The sequence below is a fragment of the Microcaecilia unicolor genome, chromosome 3, assembly GCF_901765095.1.
Source record: "Microcaecilia unicolor chromosome 3, aMicUni1.1, whole genome shotgun sequence".
Lineage (NCBI taxonomy): Eukaryota > Metazoa > Chordata > Amphibia > Gymnophiona > Siphonopidae > Microcaecilia > Microcaecilia unicolor.
The window spans coordinates 97,879,221-97,900,797 of NC_044033.1; the positions used below are offsets into that span (position 1 = coordinate 97,879,221).

At 48.8% G+C, this 21,577-nt stretch overlaps 1 protein-coding gene across 3 annotated transcripts in view; it reads left to right on the forward strand.

Moving 5' to 3' along the window:
- FANCL (FA complementation group L) overlaps positions 1 to 21,577 on the forward strand; it is a 294,740-nt gene that overhangs the window by 18,669 nt on the left and 254,494 nt on the right. For all 3 annotated transcript variants that reach the window (XM_030196202.1, XM_030196203.1, XM_030196205.1), the window contains exon 2: positions 10,730 to 10,788. In XM_030196202.1, coding sequence (XP_030052062.1) covers positions 10,730 to 10,788 — 59 coding nt within the window. The remainder of the gene's footprint in view (positions 1 to 10,729; positions 10,789 to 21,577) is intronic.

A 21,577-nucleotide genomic window follows, 5' to 3' on the forward strand; every position in this document is an offset into this window, starting at 1 on the left:
GAAGGTGACTGGATTGCAAGTCAGCCATTGGCACTCGCTAGTGTTTAGAGCTTCCTTCATGAACGCAAGGGGTCAGATTTTTGGTTCTTTGTAAGTTGGGTGCACCAATCCCTGGGTTATCTGGAGAGAACAGTATATTGGGGTTATAATATTGTGCAGGGGTGTGGCGCAGTACATATCTGGTCAGATTGCTCAGGAGAAAGAAAACACAAATGACAAAAGAAAACCTTATCTAACTTCTGATCCGGACCGGAGCTTCGTGGTTGCTGGTTTAAGCTATGGAGTCCAAACTTAGAGAACTTCCTACTATGGCACAAAGAATAATAAAGTTCAAAATCCTTTTCTTTGCACAGACTTTGAACCTTTGAAACAAAACCCTGTGCTTTACCCTTAACCCTTCTCCCACGAAGTTAAGCTGCCTGATAGGTTTTCACTTTGGGAATAAAAAAAAAAAAAAACCCAACAACCCATCACTCTCACAGTCCACTGACAGGACTCAAGGGTCCTCAAAAGAATAAGCAACTCCCATGATCATATCCAAAAGTTAGGGATAGCTGCTCACTGCTTTCACAGTAATTGTCTAGCACTAAGGTTCATGCAGAACAAAACAGGAAGGGTTTATAATTCCTCCCAACAGTAATGTCTCCTATTGGCGGGATGCTGGAGAGGGCGGTCTCTGGCAATAGAGAGGCAGCACCTGCTTGGCACTGTCTACTGTACAGGCAATTTCAAAGGGTTGCTAGGGGGATGGGGAGGGAGAATGAGATACCGGCGATTGTGGGGGCGGCAGAAGAAAAACGCTGTCAGAGTGTGTGGGGAGTAGGGTAGGAGAGAAAAAGATTAAGGGGTATGGGAAGGGTTGGCAGAGAGAAACATATGTCGGTTGGAGGGGGGGAAGAGACCTGGCTCATAAGAACATAAAAGTAGCCATACTGAGTCCGACCAATCCATCTAGCCCAAACAGTGGCCAAGCCAGGTCACAAGTACCTGGCAGAAACCCAAAATTGTGGCAAGAGTCCATACTACAAATCCCAGGGCAAGCAGTTGCTTCCTATGTCTGTCTCAATAGCAGACTATGGACTTTTCCTTTAGGAATTTGTCGAAACCTTTTTTTAAACCCAGATACGCTAACTGCTGTTACCACAGCCTCCGGCAAAGAGTTCCAGAGCTTAACTATTTGTTGAGTGAAAAAATATTTCCTCCTGTTTGTTTTAAAATTATTTCCATGTAAGTTCCTCGAGTGTCCCCTAGTCTTTGTACTTTTGGAACAAAAATCATATCTCCCCTCTTCCGTCTCCTTTCCAAGCTGAAGAGCCCTAACCTCAGCCTTTCCTCATATGAGAGGAGTTCCATGCCCTTTATCATTTTGGTCACTCTTCTTTGAACCTTTTCTAATTCTGCTATATCTTTTGAGATACATCGAACAGAACTGAACTCGATACTCAAGGTGCGGATGCACCATGGAGCAATACAAAGGCATTATAATATTTTCAGTCTTACATACCATCCCTTTCCTAATAATTCCTAGCATCCTGGTTGCTTTTTTGGCCACACACCGAGCAGAAGATTTCAGCTTATTATCTACAACGACACCCAGATCTTTTTCTTGAGTGCTGACCCCCAAGGTGGACCCTAGCATCAGGTCACTATGATACAGATTATTCTTTCCAATGTGCATCGTCTTGCATTTGTCCACGTTCAATTTCATCTGCCATTTGGATGCCCAGTCTTCCAATTTCCTAAGGTCTTCCTGCAATATTTCACAGTCCGCAAGTGTTTTAACAACCTTGAATAGTTTTGTATCATCTGAAAATTTGATCACCTCTCTCGTCATTCCGATTTCCATATCATGTATAAATAGCACCGGTCCCAGTACAGATCCCTTCGGCACTCCACTGTTCACCTTCCTCCATTGAGAGAAATGACCATTTAATCCTACCCTCTGTTTTCTGTCCAATAACGAATTCCTAGTCCACACCAGAACCTTGCCTCTTATCCCATGACACTCTCTCTCATTTTCTCAGGAGTCTCTCATGAGGAACTTTGTCAAAAGCTTTCTGAAAATCTAGAAACACTACATCAATTGGCTCACACTTATCCACATGTTTATTCACACCTTCAAAGAAATGAAGGAAATTGGTCAGGCAAGACTTCCCTCGACTGAACCCATGCTTACTGTGTCCCATTAAACCATGTTTGTCTACATGTTCTGTAATTTTATTCTTTATAATAGTTTCCATTATTTTGCCTGGCACCGACATCAGGCTTACTGGTCTATAATTTCCTGGATCACCCCTAGAACACTTTTTAAAAATTGGCCTCACATTGGTCACCCACAAATCTTCAGGTACTACAGACGATTTTAACGACTTGTACTAACACAGATCATCAGTTTCATGCTTGAGTTCTTTGAGTACCCTTGGATGTATTCGATCCGGTCCAGGTGATTTACTACTCTTTAGTTTGTCAGTTTGGCTCGGTACATCTTCCAGGTTCACTGAGATTTCTTTCAGTTCCTCCATATCATCGCCCTTGAAAACCATTTCTGGTACAGGCAGATCTCTTACATCTTTTTCCGTAAAGACGGAAGCAAAGAATTCATTCAGTTTCTCTGCTAAGAAGCTCGAAGAATTTCGTCCGTTGTTAGTAGGCGAATTGGTTCGCATCCTGTCAGACAACGCCACAGCCATAGCTTATGTCAATCGACAACGGGGGACAAGGAGTCAGCAGCTGGAACTGGACAGTGCAGCTCATGTCTATGGCAGAGCTTAATTTAGTTGCCCTCTCGGCGTCTCACATAGCGGGAGTGATGAATGTTGAGGTGGACTTTCTCAGTCGCGACAGTCTAGACCCAGGGGTAATCTGTGTTTCAGGAGATCGTAGCTCGCTGGGGGCTTTCAGTCATGGATCTCTTAGCCTCGAGTCTCAATGCGAAAGTGCCTCGATTTTTCAGTTGAGGAAAAGATCTCAAAGCGAAGGGCGTAGATGCTCTTCTATATGCCTTTCCCCCATGGCCTCTGCTGGGACGTGTGATTCAGAGGATAGAGGCACACAGGGGTCGAGTAGTCTTGGTGGCACCAGATTGGTCCCGCAGGCCTTGGTATGCCTATCTTCAGCACCTTCTTGTTGGGTCTCCTCTCAAGCTTCTGCAGTTTCAGGATCTCCTGGTCCAGGGTTCTGTGGTTCATTCAAACCTGGCTTGATTTTGTCTTATGGCCTGTCTCTTCTGCGGGCGCGGTTGATGAGGAGGGGTTACTTAGCACGGTGGCGTCCACAATGCTTCAGTCTAAGCATAGGTCCATCTCTCTGAATTATATCAGAACTCGGCGAGTTTTTGAGGCTTGGTGTGCGGATTAGAACATCCATATCATCATGCTGATTAATCCATAGACTGGTGGGCTGTGTCCATCTACCAGCAGGTGGAGATAGAGAGCAATCCTTTTGCCTCCCTATATGTGGTCATGTGCTACCGGAAACTCCTCAGTATGTCGATATCAAAGCTCCATCCGCAGGACTCAGCACTTAGAGAATTACACCCACAAAGGGACACTCTGCCCAGCTCACCACCGCCAAAATGGGGGAGGGGAATCAACCCAGCTCATCCCCACACAAGTGGGGGAGGGGAATCCGTCCAGCTCATCCCCGCGGAGCAGGGGAGGGACACCACACCCGCCGATGCGGGGGGATCTGGCTTATCCTGCAATCGCGGGAGAAGCAGATTGACCCCAACACCGCTGAAGCGGGAGGGGTACAAAGCTGCCCTACAGCCGCACGAAGCGGGAGGGAGCGCCGGCAGAATTTATGTCTCAATTCAGCCCCGTAAAACGGAGGGGAGAGGAATGCAGCAGCTCACTGTAACTCAAAATCGTCTCAGCTCCAGAAGAATTCAATCGAAAAATCTTGAACACGAAGATCCTCCTGAACAGGAACAGAAGACTAACTTGAACCTGAAATGCAACCAGAATATAAACAGAACAGATATCTGGGAGGGGCTATGGATTGATCAGCTATGATTAATGGAAAGAAAATTATCAGGTATGATACATAATTTTACCTTCCATATCATCATGCTGATCAATCCATAGACTGGTGGGATGTACCGAAGCAGTACTCACCCAGGGCGGGACATAGAACTCCCTGACCTCAACACTGAAGCTCCAAACTGGGCCTCCGCCCGAGCAGCCACAGTCAAGCGGTAATGCCTGGAGAAGGTATGAGCCGATACCCAAGTTGCCGCCTTACAAATCTCTGCCATCGAGGCCGCCTGTGCTCTAGTGGAGTGAGCCTTCAGCTGGATAGGCGGCATCTTCCCTGTGGCCACATAAGCCGCTGCAATGGTTTCCTTGACCCATCGTGCCACTGTAGGCTTGGATGCCAGCAGACCCTTTCGAGGACCTGCGAACAGCACAAACAGATGATCCGACTTCCGGAAATCATTGGTCACTTCCAAGTATCTGATGATGACTCGTCTCACATCTAGATATTTGAGAGCAGAGTACTCCTCTGGGTAGTTCTCCCTACGAAAGGAGGGTAGGCAGAGCTGCTGATTCACATGGAAACGAGAAACAATCTTGGGCAGGAAGGAAGGCACTGTGCGAATAGACACTCCTGCCTCAGTGAACTGCAGGAAGGGTTCCTGACATGATAGCGCCTGGAGCTTGGAAACTCGTCTGGCTGAAGTGATAGCCACCAAAAAGACTGCTTTCAACGTCAGGTCTTTCAGAGATGCCCTCGACAAGGGTTCAAAAGGCGGCTTCTGCAAGGCTCTTAGCACCAGATTGAGATTTCACGCAGGCACCACCGAGCGCAGAGGAGGGCATAGGTGATTAACTCCCTTGAGAAAGCGCACCACATCTGGCTGTGAGGCCAGGGAAGCACCCTTCAGGCGACCCCTGAAGCAAGCCAGAGCCGCTACCTGGACTTTAAGGGAACTGAGCGACAGGCCTTTCTCCAGACCTTCTTGCAGGAACGCCAACACTGAAGAAATTGGAGCAGTGAAGGGAGAAAGAGAGCTTGCCTCACACCACGATGCAAAGGTACGCCAAACCCTGGCGTAAGCAGTAGAAGTAGAGCGCTTCCTCGCTCTCAGCGTAGTGGCGATGACCTTGTCTGAGAAGCCTTTCTTCCTCAGCCGCTTCCGCTCAATAGCCAGGCCGTAAGACCAAAGGGGGAGGGACCCTCCATCACCACGGGACCCTGATGCAACAGGCCCTGCTCCGCTGGTAGCCGCAGAGGGCCGTCAACTGAGAGCCTGATCAAGTCCGCATACCAGGGACGTCTGGGCCAGTCCGGACCCACCAGGATTATCCGGCTCGGATGCTTTGCCACCCGGTCTAGCACCCTGCCCAACATGGGCCAGGGCAGGAACACATAGAGAAGCTCCTGTGTCGGCCACTGTTGGAGAAGAGTATCTACTCCCAGAGATCGAGGGTCTCGTCCTCTGCGGAAAAAGCGCGGCACTTGGCAATTGGCCGATGACGCCATCGGATCTAGGCTCGGCTGGCCCCAGCGCTTCGTGATGTCCAAGAACGCCTGAGCCGATAGCTGCCACTCTCTGGGATCCAAGGTATGGCGACTGAGAAAGTCCGCTTTGACATTCATGACTCCCGCAATGTGGGCCGCCGACAGCTGTTCCAGGTTCGCTTCCGCCCACTGGCATAGATTCATGGCCTCCTTGGCTAGAGGAGTGCTCTTGGTACCTCCCTGGCGATTGACATAGGCCACAGCCGTGGCATTGTCCGACAGGACCTGTACTGGCTTCAGCGCCAGTACCGGGAGAAACTCCCAAAGCGCCAACCGAATGGCTCTGAGTTCCAGGAGGTTGATAGACCACTTTGCCTCTGCAGGAGACCAGAGCCCCTGTGCTGTCCTTCCCAAGCAGTGGGCTCCCCAGCCCGTCAAAGAGGCGTCCGTCGTGACGACAACCCACTCCGGGGTCAAAAGAGGCATTCCTGCGGACAACTTGTCTGTCCTCAGCCACCAGCTCAGCGCCTTGCGCACCGCTGGGTCCAAGGGAAGGCGCACAGCGTAATCCTCCGACACTGGAGTCCAGCGCTGCAGCAGAGAGTGTTGTAGTGGTCTCATGTGAGCCCTGGCCCAGGGCACTACTTCCATCGTGGCCGTCATAGAGCCCAACAGCTGCACATAGTCCCAAGCCCGGAGCGGAGAGGCTACTAGGAACTGGTCCACCTGAGCCTGAAGCTTGACAATCCGATTGTCTGGCAGGAACACTCTGCCCACTTGGGTGTCGAAAAGAACTCCCAGATACTCCAGGGACTGAGTCGGGCGCAGCTGGCTTTTCTCCCAGTTGATGATCCACCCCAGGGAGCTCAAAAGAGCAATCACCCGGTCTACAGCTCTGCCGCACTCTGCATAAGAGGGGGCTCGGATCAACCAGTCGTCCAGATAAGGATGGACTTGTACTCCTTCCTTTCGTAGGAAGGCTGCGATGACCACCATTACTTTGGAGAAGGTCCCTTGGCGTCCTGTGCTCTGAAAGATTTGATTCTCAAGATGGTATTTTTGGTAGCTATTGCCTCAGCCAGGAGAGTATCGAAGTTGCAGGCGTTTTCCTGTCGGTCTCCATTTTTGGAATTTTATAAGGAGCAGGTGGTCTTAGTTCCTTCTCATGATGAAGTTTGTCCCAGTTGGTGGTGGTACCTGTGCTAGGTTCTTATGGGTCATAGGATCAACACTGTCTAAGGTGCCTAGATGTCAGGAGAGTTTTGATGCACTATTTAAGAACTACAGAGGAATTCCGACGGACGAATCATCTGTTTCTGCTGCTTGGAGGTTCCTGTAAGGGGTTAGCAGCATCTAAGCCGATTGCTTCTCGGTGGCTTAAGGAGATGATTGCTTCTATGTACCTTCTGTCAGGGAAAGCTATACCACCAAGGGTGAAAGCACATTCTACCGGAGGGCAGGCTGTGTTGTGGGCAGAGCGCTGTGTAGTGCCTTCTGTTTAAATTTGTAAAGTAGTGACTTGGTCCTCCTTGCATTCCTTTTCAAAAAATTACAGATTGAATGTTCAGGGTTGTCAGGAAGCGGATTTTGGTGCAAAGGTGCTCATGGCCGGCTTGCTAGGATCCCCTCCCATGATGATACTGCTTTGTTACTTCCCATCAGTCATATATTCTGGGCCGGCCCAGAGGGATGCTAAGGAAGGAGAAATTAGTTCTTACCTGCTAAGTTGCTTTCTTTTAGTCCCTCATGATTTGATTAGGTATGGTAAGGTTCTTGTTCCTTTCGGTTTGCTTTTTCTACAGAGCTGCTTTATATGTTGGCAATTTGTTTGTTTGGAAAAATATCTAATATAATAATTCGCTTCTCCAACGTTCTGAAGCTGACTCTGTGGCAGTGAAGCCGTGTAGTGTTCGTAGGGTTCGCAATCGTCCCGCCCTCAAGGGAACTCTGTATAGTTGCCAGGGAAAAACGCGACGTCAGAAGGAGAAGGGACCAACCACAGGCCTCGCACTCACTCTCAGTGCCCCGCCCTCAGAGGGAAGGGAAGGCTGCATATAATATTCACCCACCGGAAGTTCGTTCCTTCCCTCCGAGTTCCAGGGTCGTCGTCCGTCCCCCCTCCCTCCCTCCGAATTTTAAGTCATCCTGACTTACCTCGTGTGGTAAAAAGCGTGCAGGCTCGGCACTTACTTCAGTTTTCCCTTCTCTGTCTCTCAGCTCTGGTCCCGCCCTTGCAGAAACAGGAAATGAGGGCAGGACCAGAGCTGAGAGACAGAGAAGGGAAAACTGAAGTAAGTGCCAAGCCTGCATACTTTTTACCGGTGCTGCCGGCCGCCGTAACCCCAACGAGGTAAGTCAGGATGACTTTTAAAATTTGGAGGGAGGGGGCCTGGAACTGGAAGGGATGGCGGGAGGGATGACAACCCTGGAACTGGGAAGAAGGGAGGGGGGGACTTTGGAACTGGGAGGGAGGGAGGACACTGGAACTTCCCTTAAAAACATTAATGACAGAAGGTGATTACCTTGCTAGCGCCCGTTTCATTTCAATGAGAAACGGGCTTTTTTTTACTAGTGTATAAATAAATACAAGAAATGCCACAAAATAAGAGGGGCAGCCAGTTTTGGCACATTGTGCAAGATTCAAATGCTTATGCTTACTAGGTCTTGGTGGCTGCTCAAGTTACCCGGGTAAATAGAAGTGTCTTTTCTTCTTCTGCTTTGGGACACTAATACTGAGTCTATCTCTAGCTGGCCAGGGATCTTATTGGCTGACCCTTTAGAGTCAGAGTTCTCAGTCTCCACCTGCTGGAAGGTGTGCACAACCCATCAGTCATATTCTGGACTGGTCTGGAGGGACAGAAGAAAAGCAAATTAGCAGGTAAGAACTAGTTTCTCCTTTTGAGTTCTGTAATTTTCTATTAAGGGTTAAAGTCATTGGACTTTAAAAAAGGCTACATATGATTCAAAACACGATTTAACTGCTTTCACACGCTTAGAAATGTGATGTATGATACTATGACTTTTTAATTAAAAAGAAAAACAATAACACAATTTTAAAGCCAGATACATTAACTACTGTTACCATATCCTCCTGAGCTTTATTGTTTATTGAGTGAAAAATATTCTATTCATTTTGAAAAAGTATTACCATGTAACTTCAGTAGCATTACCATGTAATTTCAGTAGTCCCTTGTCTTTGTAGTATTTGAAACAGTAAACAATTAATTAATGTTTATTTGTTCTGCTCCACTTGGATTTTGTACACTTTCCATTTGTCTACATAAATTTCATCTGCAATTTGGATGCCTAGTCTTCCAATTTCCTAAGGTTATCATGCAATGTTTTTCAGTCTACATGTGTTTTAACAAGTTTGAATAATTTTGTGGTATCTGCAAATTTAATTCTCACCTGCTGTTCCCATTTCCAGATAATTTATAAATTGTTAAATAGCACTGGTCCCAATATAGATCCCTGGGGCACTCCACTATTCGCCGTCCTCCATTGTGAGAAGTGGCCATTTAACCCTACCCTCTGTTTTTTTTTTTTTTTTTTAAATCTCAATCCTCAATAGAACATTGCTTCTTATTCCATGACTTTTTATTATACTCAGGAATCTCTCATGAAGGACTGTCAAAAGCTTTCTGAAAATCTAGATACACCACATGTTTATTGACACCTTCAAGAAATGAAGCAAGAGACAAGATTTCCTTTGGCTGAATCTATGTCGACACTGTCCATTGAACCATGTTTGTCTACGTTTTCAGTAATTTTATCCTTTATTATTATACTAGTTTCCACTATTTTGCTTGTAATTTCCCAAACCACCCCTGGAACCCTTTTTTTTTCTTTTCTTTCTTTCAAATCGGTGTTAAATTGGCCACCTTCCAATCTTCAGATTGTGCATTACTTCTATTCCAGTTCACTTGATTCTAATAGATTAACTCTTCCTTCACCAAAAATTGCACAATTTGAAACTAGTTGTCATTCTGCTTATTTTTTCTTAGCCCTTTTTTTTTTTTTTAATAACTTGCCTCCTTTTCTCCGTATGGAAATCTCTTTTGTTAAATTTAAAGCACTTCTGAAAGCTCACTTTTTTGAGCAGGCATTTGGCTCTAATATACTTGAATCCAGTTGACCTGCCGACCACCCGCAATGTGGAATAAGTTTAAACCTTTACTGGTTCTATCTTGATTTTATTTTACTTTATGCTTTTGGTTTGATTGCTGTACGATTGCCTTCTCTGCCCTATTTTGATATTGGTGTTCTTTTCATGTACTTTATTTTGATTTTGGAATTGTAAATTGCTGAGACCCAATCTCTTTGGAATTTGGTAGGTTAATGAAGTATTCAGTAAACATAAACTTTAACAAGTTTCTTTTCTTTTGATTACAATCTCTCTGTTTAAAAATAATTTAAAGCTTGGTTGTATGGGTCTTAAGCCTGTTTTCTTGTATGAATAAGCAGCTGTTCTTTCTAATAAACTGGAGCTAGGTTTGGACAGAAGGACTCTAAAAATTTGTTGTAGAATGTTTTTTTTAATTATTAATATTGTGTCTACAGTTTAGGAAGAGTAATCAAAAGCACTAGTAAAAAATCTATCAGAATTATTAATCACAGCTATCATAATGGCAGTTAAAATTAACTGTGATTAATCAACAGCACTTGTGAGCACCCCACTCCTGAAGCCTTCCCAAAGAGCTCTCAAAGAGCCCTCCCCCAGGCCTACCTTGATGCCCTGGTGGCCTAGGATAGAGTAGGCAGGATTGATCCAGTTGTTCCTGCTCATGCTGGCTTTGGCTTTAAAATGGTGCTTGCAACCTCTATCAATAGTCTCTGGCATCATTCAGAACCTGGAGCCAGCATGGGCAGGAGTGAATGATGATCGCTGTTGCCTGTCCTACCTTAGACTACCAGGAATCCTTAAAGTAGGCCTGGGAGAGGGGTCTTCGGGAGGGGGTGGATGCTTGAGTGGGATGATTAGCAAAACTACTCCCCCCTCTGATATTCAGCCCACTACCTGGTTAGCTAACTGGGTAGTGGGCTGAATATTGCCACTATCAGGTTAACTGTTTTACTATGCAGGACCGCAGTTAAAAATGGGATTAACTGTGATCAAAATTTGTAATACGTCAATTAATCATGATTAACATTTTTGATCAAACAGCTATACTTATATACTCTTTCTTTTTAAAGTTGCCTGCTTTTATTTATAAGCTCCTTTGCAGTTTATATCTTATTTTATAGATTTGTAATTTTTGTTTTTCAGGATAGAGATTTCCGCTTGAGAATAATTTTACCTCCAGATGCCAAACTAAAAAATGCAAGGTAAGGTGCTATATATTATAAGAAAAACTTAGCAGTTACTCATTACTGTATTTGATTTCTGTGGTTTATTTCTACGATAATTATTGGTCTTCAGAAGTGTATTGGAATGAAAAAATTTTCACTTGTCACATTGTTCTTATCAATCTGTAGTGAAACTTAGCACTGCAAAAATCCCATTTACTGCCCTGTTCATATCTTAGCCTTAGGTACACTGGAAAAAGTAGAAGGTCAATATTTAGCATGGTTTAAGTGGGCAGGAAAGGCTCCTGCCTGCTTAAATCATGCTGAGTGGGCTGTCTGCCAATACTTGTCAATTTAGTGGCACTATCCAGTTAATATTAGCTCTGGCCTACTGAGCAGTGGTCCAGGGGAAGAGTCAGGGCAGTCCTGGGTTTATGCAGGCACCGACAGCATTCAGTGCTGGTGCCTGCATAGCTAACTAAGCAGATAAGACTGCAGTCCTGTGTTTGGTCTATTGCCTATGATTACCTACTAATTTCAGTCCTTGATGACCCAGATATTCAGTGCTGTTTTGATTTTCTGTGTCTAGTTTAGCCAGTAGTGGTCAATGTTTTTAAAGAAACTCTGACCGCTGCTGGTTGAATATTGACCTGCACATTTTTTAACTCTTTTTTTTTTTTTTTTTTTTTTTAAACCATGATAAATTGTTCTCACTTCTCAACCGTCTTTGGCATCAGCTATTTTCCCTCTGCCTGGGATGGACCATTGTAGTTTTTCAGTTTGCAAATCAGAAGTATACAGATTAGTGTAGAAATCCTGAAAAAGTTTCAGAATTTCTTCAACTTTTGTTACCATTGTGCTATTTATGGTGTGTTGAAGAGCTCTACTTTTGTTTTAAGTCATATCTAGCTCACAACGTAATTAATTGATGGGATGTGATTATACATAGTACGCTGTTATGTTTAGATTCCATATCATCAAGCTGATCAATCCATAGACTGGTGGGTTGTGTCCATCTACCAGCAGGTGGAGATAGAGAGCAAACTTTTGCCTCCCTATATGTGGTCATGTGCTGCCGGAAACTCCTCAGTATGTTCTCTATCTCAGCACAGCTCGGAGCGGAAAGCAGGTAATTTTTACCTTTTTATAGCGGGCAGGGGGTTCCCCGATTGATCTCCACGTGGCCGATGGCGTCGGAGGGCGAGGGCGCAAAGAGTCGCTCCCCTGATCGCTTGGGCGCTTCTAGAGGGGATGCGGGGGTCTTAAAGTCTGATTCGCCCTTGTTGGGTGACAGTTTCGTGACCGATGAGTGTCCCGGTCCTTCCTCCGGTGTGGCGGTTTTTCCCGCCATAAACGCCCATCCCCCGCTGCTCGCCTCCGCCATCTTGGCCGGCCACGCGGCTCGGACGGCTTCTTCTTGGGCCGCCGTTGAGGTGGGAGACATTAATGCCATGAACGCCCTTAATTTGGGCGACGGCACAAAAGCGGCTAAAGTTAAGCGCCGTTCTTCCCGCGCGGCTCCTTCGCGGAGTGTCGCGCCGGACGCCATCTTGGATGCGCAGCATGTCTCTCCCCTGCTCTTGCGAGCGCCGGTTGAGGGTGCGTCTAGGGCTGTAGCCCAGGCTGCGGAAGTGCACAGTCTGGGGGGTTTCTCCCCCGAGTTTGTTTTGCTGCTGCATCAGGCCTTCCTTATGCAAAACGCTGCCCCTGCTCCCTCGTCTGGTAAAGAGGTTGAGGCCCCCGGAGGTAAACGCCCTCGGGTTGATTCCCAGGCCTTGGAGGACTTTGTCTCCTCCGATGTAGATGAGGGCAGCGTATCTGAGTTCTCCCAACGGTCCTTTGCGGATTCCTTGGAGGAGACGGATCCCCGCTCGGATGGAGCGGATGACCCCTCTGCAGCGCGGCTCTTTAGCTCAGAGGATTTACCCAACCTGTTAGTGCAGGCCATGGGCATTTTGAAGATTTCCTCTCCGGAGGACGTCTCTCCCTCAGCCCCTGTTGGCTCTGCCATTATGCTGGGGACGAAGCGCCCGCCTAGAACCTTCCACGTGCATGATGCCATGCACACCTTAATTTCGGCTCAATGGGATGTCCCGGAAGCGAGCCTTAAAGTGGCTAGGGCTATGTCCCGCCTCTATCCTTTGCCTGAAAGTGAACGTGAGGCCTATCTGTGGCCTACCGTGGATTCTTTAATCACTGCGGTGACTAAGAAAACGGCATTGCCGGTGGAAGGTGGCACGGCCCTAAAGGACGCCCAAGACAGAAGATTGGAGGCGGCCTTAAGGTCGTCCTTTGAGGCGGCTGCTTTAAGTTTGCAGGCCTCAGTTTGCGGCTCCTATGTGGCCAGGGCGTGCCTGACTATGGTGCAGCGGGCTTCCCCCTCGGATCATTCCTTGAGGGCTGATTGGCCGGCCCTGGAATCGGGCTTAGCCTATTTGGCAGACTTGCTGTATGATGTCTTGAGGGCCTCAGCTAAAGGCATGGCTCAGACAATCTCTGCGCGGCGGTGGCTTTGGCTGAAGCATTGGTCTGCTGACCACGCCTCTAAATCCCGCCTGGCTAGATTGCCTTTTAAAGGCAAGCTGCTCTTTGGGGTCGAGCTGGACAAAATCGTGACCGATCTCGGCACGTCTAAGGGCAAGAAGTTACCAGAGGTCAGGGCTCGGGCTAGTACTCGCCCCGGTACCTCCAGAGGACGGTTTCAGGAAGCCCGTCGGTACCGCCCGGGCAGGTCGGGCTCCTCTGCCCCCTCTTCCTTCAAGAGGAACTTCTCCCCCAAGCAGCATTCCTTTCGCAGAGACCGCCGTCCCGGAGGTGCTCCCTCCGGTCCTCCCCCAGGGTCTCGTAGCCAATGACGGGGCTTTGGTCCACGCCCCAGTGCAGATTGGAGGACGGCTGTCCTCGTTTCTGGGCGAGTGGACCACAATAACTTCAGACGCTTGGGTGCTGGAAGTCATCAGAGACGGCTACAAGCTAGAGTTCTGCCGACCCTTAAGAGACGGGTTTGTACTCTCTCCCTGCAAGTCTCCGGTCAAAGCTGTGGCAGTGCAGCAGACCTGGGACAATCTGATCCGCCTGGGTGCGGTCGTTCCGGTGCCAGAAAATCAGCTTGGCAAGGGGCGTTACTCCATTTACTTTGTGGTACCAAAGAAAGGAGGTTCTGTACGGCCTATCCTCGACCTCAAAGGGGTCAATCGGGCCTTGAAAGTTCGGCACTTTCGCATGGAGACTCTCCGCTCTGTTATAGCGGCAGTGAAGGCAGGGGAGTACCTGGCATCCTTGGACATCAAGGAAGCGTACTTGCATATTCCCATCTGGCCTCCTCATCAACGCTTTCTGCGTTTTGCAGTCCTTGGCCGACACTTCCAGTTCAGAGCCCTCCCGTTCGGGTTGGCTACTGCTCCGCGGACCTTCTCCAAAGTAATGGTGGTCATCGCGGCCTTCCTGAGGAAGGAAGGAGTACAAGTCCATCCTTATTTGGACGACTGGTTGATCCGAGCCCCCTCTTATGCAGAGTGCGGCAAAGCTGTGAACCGGGTGGTTGCTCTTTTGAGCTCCCTGGGGTGGATCATCAACTGGGAGAAAAGCCAGCTGCGCCCAACTCAGTCCCTGGAGTATCTGGGAGTTCGATTCGACACCCAAGTGGGCAGAGTGTTCCTGCCAGACAATCGGATTGTCAAGCTTCAGGCTCAGGTGGACCAGTTCCTAGTAGCCTCTCCTCTTCGGGCTTGGGACTATGTGCAGCTGTTGGGCTCTATGACGGCCACGATGGAAGTAGTGCCCTGGGCCAGGGCTCATATGAGACCACTACAACTCTCTCTGCTGCAGCGCTGGACTCCGATGTCGGAGGATTATGCTGTGCGCCTTCCCTTGGACCCAGCAGTGCGCAAGGCGCTGAGCTGGTGGACGCAGACAGACAAGTTGTCTGCAGGAATGCCTCTGGTGACCCCGGAGTGGATTGTCGTCACGACGGATGCCTCTTTGTCGGGCTGGGGAGCCCACTGCTTGGGAAGGACAGCGCAGGGGCTCTGGTCTCCTGCAGAGGCAAAGTGGTCTATCAACCTCCTGGAACTCAGAGCCATTCGGTTGGCGCTTTTGGAGTTCATCCCGGTACTGGCGTTGAAGCCAGTACGGGTCCTGTCGGACAATGCCACGGCTGTGGCCTATGTCAACCGCCAGGTAGGTACCAAGAGCGCCCCTCTAGCCAAGGAGGCCATGAATCTATGCCAGTGGGCGGAAGCGAACCTGGAACAGCTGTCAGCGGCCCACATTGCCGGAGTCATGAATGTCAAGGCGGACTTTCTCAGTCGCCATACCTTGGATCCCGGAGAGTGGCAGCTATCTGCTCAGGCGTTCTTGGACATCACGAAGCGCTGGGGCCAGCCGAGCCTAGATCTGATGGCGTCATCGGCCAATTGCCAAGTGCCGCGCTTTTTCAGCAGAGGACGGGACCCTCGATCCCTGGGAGTAGATGCTCTTCTCCAACAGTGGCCGACACAAGAGCTCCTCTATGTGTTCCCGCCCTGGCCCATGTTGGGCAGGGTGCTAGACCGAGTGGCAAAGCATCCGGGCCGGATAATCCTGGTGGGTCCGGATTGGCCCAGACGTCCCTGGTATGCGGACTTGATCAGGCTCTCAGTCTACGATCCTCTGCGGCTGCCAGTGGAGCAGAGTCTGTTACATCAGGGTCCCGTGGTGATGGAGGATCCCTCCCCCTTTGGTCTTACGGCCTGGCTATTGAGCGGCAGCGTCTGAGGAAGAAGGGCTTCTCAGACAAGGTCATCGCCACTATGCTGAGAGCGAGGAAGCGCTCTACTTCTACTGCTTACGCCAGGGTTTGGCGTACCTTTGCAGCGTGGTGTGAAGCAGGCTCATTTTCTCCATTCACTGCTCCAATTTCTTCAGTGTTGGCATTCCTGCAAGAAGGTCTGGAGAAAGGCCTGTCGCTCAGTTCCCTTAAAGTCCAGGTAGCGGCCCTGGCTTGCTTCAGGGGCCGCCTGAAGGGTGCTTCCCTGGCTTCGCAGCCAGATGTGGTGCATTTTCTCAAGGGAGTTAATCACCTGCGCCCTCCTCTGCACTCGGTGGTGCCTGCGTGGAATCTCAACCTGGTGCTAAGAGCCTTGCAGAAGCCGCCTTTTGAACCCTTGTCGAGGGCATCTCTGAAAGACCTGACGTTGAAAGCAGTCTTTTTGGTGGCTATCACTTCAGCCAGAAGAGTTTCCGAGCTCCATGCACTCTCATGTCGAGAGCCTTTTCTGCAGTTCACTGAGGCAGGAGTGACTATTCGCACAGTGCCTTCCTTCCTGCCCAAGATTGTTTCTCGCTTCCATATGAATCAGCAGCTCTGTCTCCCTTCCTTTCGTAGGGAGGACTACCCAGAGGAATACTCTGCTCTCAAATATCTGGATGTGAGACGAGTTATCATCAGATACTTGGAAGTGACCAATGATTTCCGGAAATCGGATCATCTGTTTGTCCTGTTTGCAGGTCCTCGTAAGGGTCTGCAGGCTGCTAAGCCTACAGTGGCAAGATGGGTCAAGGAAGCCATTGCAGCGGCTTATGTGGCCGCGGGGAAGGTGCCGCCTATCCAGCTGAAGGCTCACTCCACTAGAGCTCAGGCGGCCTCGATAGCAGAGGCCGGGTCCGTCTCCTTGGCAGAGATATGCAAGGCGGCAACTTGGGCATCGGCCCATACATTCTCCAAGCATTACCGCTTGACTGTGGCTGCTCGGGCGGAGGCCCGGTTTGGAGCTTCAGTGTTGAGGTCAGGGATTTCAGTGTCCCGCCCTGGGTGAGTACTGCTTCGGTACATCCCACCAGTCTATGGATTGATCAGCATGATGATATGGAAGGTAAAATTATGTATCATACCTGATAATTTTCTTTCCATTAATCATAGCTGATCAATCCGTAGCCCCTCCCAGATATCTGTACTGTTTATATTCTGGTTGAATTTTAGGTTCAAGTTTAGTCTTCAGTTACTTCAGGAGGACTTCGTGTTCAAGTTTTTTTCACTTGGATTCTTCAAGAGTTGAGACGAGTTTGTGTTACAGTGAGCTGCTGCATTCCTCTCCCCTCCGTTTTACGGGGCTGGATTGAGACTTAAATTCTGCCGGCACTCCCTCCCGCTTTGTGCGGCTGTAGGGCAGCTTTGTACCCCTCCCGCTTCGGCGGTGTTAGGGTCAGTCAGCTCCTCCCGCGGTTGCGGTTGCAGGATAAGCCAGATCCCCCCGCATTGGCGGGGTGGTGTCCCTCCCCCGCTCCGCGGGGATGAGCTGGACGGATTCCCCTCCCCCACTTGTGTGGGGATGAGCTGGGTTAATTCCCCTCCCCCGTTTCGGCGGTGGTGAGCTGGGCAGAGTGTCCCTTTGTGGGTGTAATTCTCTAAGTGCTGAGTCCTGCGGATGGAGCTTTGATATCGACATACTGAGGAGTTTCCGGCAGCACATGACCACATATAGGGAGGCAAAAGTTTGCTCTCTATCTCCACCTGCTGGTAGATGGACACAACCCACCAGTCTATGGATTGATCAGCTATGATTAATGGAAAGAAAATTATCAGGTATGATACATAATTTTACCTTGGAACTGACATAATTCTTATTTTGAAATATGTTGTATTTAGCGTTTGAAGCATAACAAATCTCCAGAGATTTAATTTTATCCTCGAGAATGAGTATTTACCTGCTATCTCACCTTTGCTGGTCTGGGGCCTATACAAGCCTGAACCATTCTCGTATAACTAATATAGATTCTACAGCCTGTGGCCTGAAGACATCTGTAACAAATCAGAAACAAGCTTTTCACAAAAGGAAAATTACTTATGGGCATACCAAGATGACTTCATCCAAGGACACTGTGCTTGCTGCAAACTTGCCCCAGTTATCTCCTGGGAAGAGCGGAGGAGCGTAACTCACAGACACAGATGGCTCCAGGAGTATGGCATTCATCATGGAGGTTTGCTTGCCGTCTGATAACAGTTTCTTTGCTATAACTAGGTCTCTCTTCATGACCATTAAGTGACCATGAATTTGGCTTGCCAGTATTACACTGTTGTGATTGGTCCATAGGCATCATGTGACCCAGAAAGATGCCAATGTTGGACTGAAGAGGAAGAAAGAGAGAAGACTTGTCTGTCTGTTTTTACCTAGATTGTAAGCTCTTTGAGCAGGGACTGTCTCTGTGTCTCAAGTTCAGCGCTGCATACGCCTGGTAGCGCTATGCAAATATTATTATTATTAGTAGTAGAATAGATGGCTCTGAGAGAGAGCAAGAGACTGATTTCCTAAACACCAGTGAACTCTGCATATCTTGTAACAAACTGACAAGGTTAGCTCAGCTACAATGCACGACCCCTCCCGAAACATTGTGCTATCAGTATTCAGAGTACAGACCTTGGATTTTATTCCTGGACTAAGAGACTCGCTGGGGCTTCAGCTTGAGTCTCAGAAGAGGAATCCAATTCTTCATCCATTGGAAGTCTGCAAAAAGGACTGCAGGGTGAGATAACAAGGTTAGCTACCTATGGGCAAGGATTAGTTAGTCCACGGTTTTATCTGTGATTGGTTTTCAGGATTGGTGATTAGTGAATCATTAGCTGCTAAGTGTGTATTTTGCACAAGACATATATGTAAGTTCTCATAATAATCCTTAGGATATTAGTGGTGTGATCAGTTGTATTGTTACTTATCCATATAGTTATATATAGTTATTTATATAGTTATATATAGTTATATATATATATATATATAGTTATATAGTTATACAGTTGTATATAGTTATATATATATATATATATATATATATATATATAGTTATATATATATTGGTTATAATCTATTTTTGGTAGCACAAGTCTATTTTTGTAATTGCTTTGCATTTTCTATATAGAATTTGTTTTTCTATTTATAATAAATAATATGTATTCTCTCTGTGGCATTGTTCCTTTCATTGGTACAGCTAGCTAGCCTAAGGGCCAATTAAGTACTGTCATTCCCCTGAGCAAATGAGTCCAGAATAATTGCTTTTGTGTGTGATTATCTGATATAGTAGTATCTTACAGCATTCCTTTCTTTATACAATCTTGTGGTAAAGCTTATTCTCTGAGGACAAGCAGGCTGCTTGTTCTTACACGTGGGTCGGCATCCACGGCAGCCCCAGCAATGGAGATTTTCCAGCAAAATTTTCCAAAACCTTTGCGACAGCCGGTAGAGCGCGGAATGGATGCACCTTGCATGTGCGGGCATCTTCCCGCCCGCGCGCATCCATTCCCGCATCAGTTTTTTCTTTTCTGCGGTGGAGAGTGACTGCGTGTCAGTCTCTCTCCCGTAGCGCTTTCTTTTTGTTTTAGGTCGCCTTTTTCCTTGTCTTTTTGTTTCCAGTTAAAAAAAAAAAAAAACTTTCTCTTAGTTTTTTGCACTGATAAGTTTTCTTTCGGTTTCCGTTGCGGCCTTTTTGGCTGCCTGTCCGCGGTTCTCCCTTTTTGTGTCCTTTGTTGGCACGATCGAGCCGTTTGATTTAGCCGCCGTGATTTTTCCACTGATATCATCGAAGCATCCCAGCGGCTTCAAGAAGTGTGCTTGGTGCCAGCGGTCTATCTCGAGCACTGATCCGCACTTCTGGTGCGTTCAGTGCCTTGGGCCCGACCATCGCCCAGACGCTTGTAAGTTGTGTCTGAGTTTAAAAAAGCGGACACAGGCATCAAGAAGAGCTCTTTGGGACCGTCTTTTCGGAGCTCCGACTGATTCCTCGGCGTTGACATCAGTACTGAGGTCGGCGGCGTCAATATCGGCACTGGGGATGGCATCGACATCGGGAGCGCAGGTAATGGCTGTCCGGACTTCACCTTTAGCTGGGAGCAGTGAGCCATCGAGTGGGTCTCCACCTGTCTCGAAGGCTCCTGCTGGGCAGGCCCACCGGGACCGACCGTTGTCAGACCCGACCCCGAGGAGGCGAGTGGACTCCACGTCCTCCTCATCGGTACCGAGGAGTACCGGTGACGTGCTTCGAGCGAAGGCCTAAGAAGCATCGGCACCGGTCTCCTTCGAGGCACGGTACTGGGAGCTCTGGGGTATCGAAGGATTTGGCACCCGGAAAGCGTCGGCGCCGGGAGGAGCGCTCCCCCTCCATACAAGAGGTGTCGGTGCGTCGATCTCCGGACAGCCCCGGTACCGCCTCCCAGGCCCTCGCAGCTTCTGACTTCGACTCCTGCATCGGTCTCTCAGCCTTCCTCGACAGCGACTTTGGAGGAGAGCATCCGAGCCATTCTTCCAGGTCTTCTGGAAGGGCTGCTGCAGCGCTCTATTCCGGTACCGGGGGTGCTTCCGCTTCCAGTACCGACGATGGAAGTGGCGGCTGCCTCAGTGCCTGTGGTGAGGTCTCCGACACCGGTACCGCTTGCTGCATCGGCCTCGGCTGCCACCCAGGTTTACTCCCTGTCGACGTCGATGGAGGGAGCTTCGTCGCCACCGGCAGGGGAGTCGACCTCTCGACATCGCCATCGAGGAAATCATTCCTCGGCGTCGAGACGGGCAAGGTTTCGGAATGTAGTTCGTGAACTCTTGTCCGATACTGAGGAGGATGCCTCTTGGGATGAAGGGGAAGACCCCAGATATTTCTCTTCCAAGGAGTCTTGCGGTCTTCCTTCTGATCCCACTCCTTCCCCTGAGAGGAAGCTTTCTCTACCGGAAGTCTGTCCTTCTCCTCCTTTGTTCGGGAAATGTCTGTGGGCATTCCCTTCCCAGTGGTAAATGAGGATGAGTCCAGGACTGAGATGCTCGAGGTCCTGGACTATCCTTCGCCACCTAAAGAGTCATCCACTGCCCCTCTGCATAATGTCCTCAAGGAGACATTGCTGAGGAACTGGATGAAGCCTTTGTCTAATCCCAACATCACTAAGAAAGCAGAGTCCCAATAATGGATCCATGTTGAACCTGAGTTGATGAGGTCGCAGTTACCCCACGACTCTGTGGTTGTGGATTCCGCTCTCAAGAGAGCCAGAAGTACTAGAGATTTCGCCTTGGCGCCCCCGGGGCGAGAAGATAGGACTTTAGACTCTTTTGGGAGGAAGGAGTACCAGTCCTGTATGCTCGTGTCCAAAATTCAGTCCTACCAGCTCTACAAGAGCATCCACATGCGGAACAATGTTAAGCAACTGGCGGACTTAGTGGATAAGCTCCTTCCGGAGCACGCCAGGCCTTTTCAGGAGGTGGTCAGGTAGCTGAAGGCGTGACGTAAATTCCTGTCCAGGGGTGCTTATGACACTTTTGATGTTGCATCCAGATCCGTTGCTCAAGGTATAGTGATGTGCAGACTCTTAAGGCTGCGTGCCTCTGACCTGACCAATTGGACTCAGCAGCGGCTTGCGAATGTTCCTTGTCGGGGGGGGGGGGGGGGGGGGGGATAATATTTTTGGTGAGAAGGTCGAGCAGGTGGTAGAGCAGCTCCACCAGCGGGAAACCGCCCTCGACAAACAAACTCCCACCGGGCGCCTTCAGCATCTACCTCAACAGGTAAGACGATTTTTCAGGGGAAGGAGGAATGCTCCCTATGCTTACAATAAGCGTAGGTACAATCCACCTTCCTGATAGCCTTCTCAGGTTCAGCCCCAGCGCACTCGTTCATGTCAACAGCGTGTGCCCAGACAGGCCCCTGCAGCTCCCCAGCAAAAGCAAGGGACGGGCTTTTGACTGGATCCAGCTGAGCATAGCCACCATAACCGTACCTTTGCTGGATGATCTACCGGTTGGAGGGAGGTTAACATTTTTTCACCAAAGGTGGCCTTTCATAACCTCCGACCGGTGGGTTCTTCAAATAGTCCGGTTGGGGT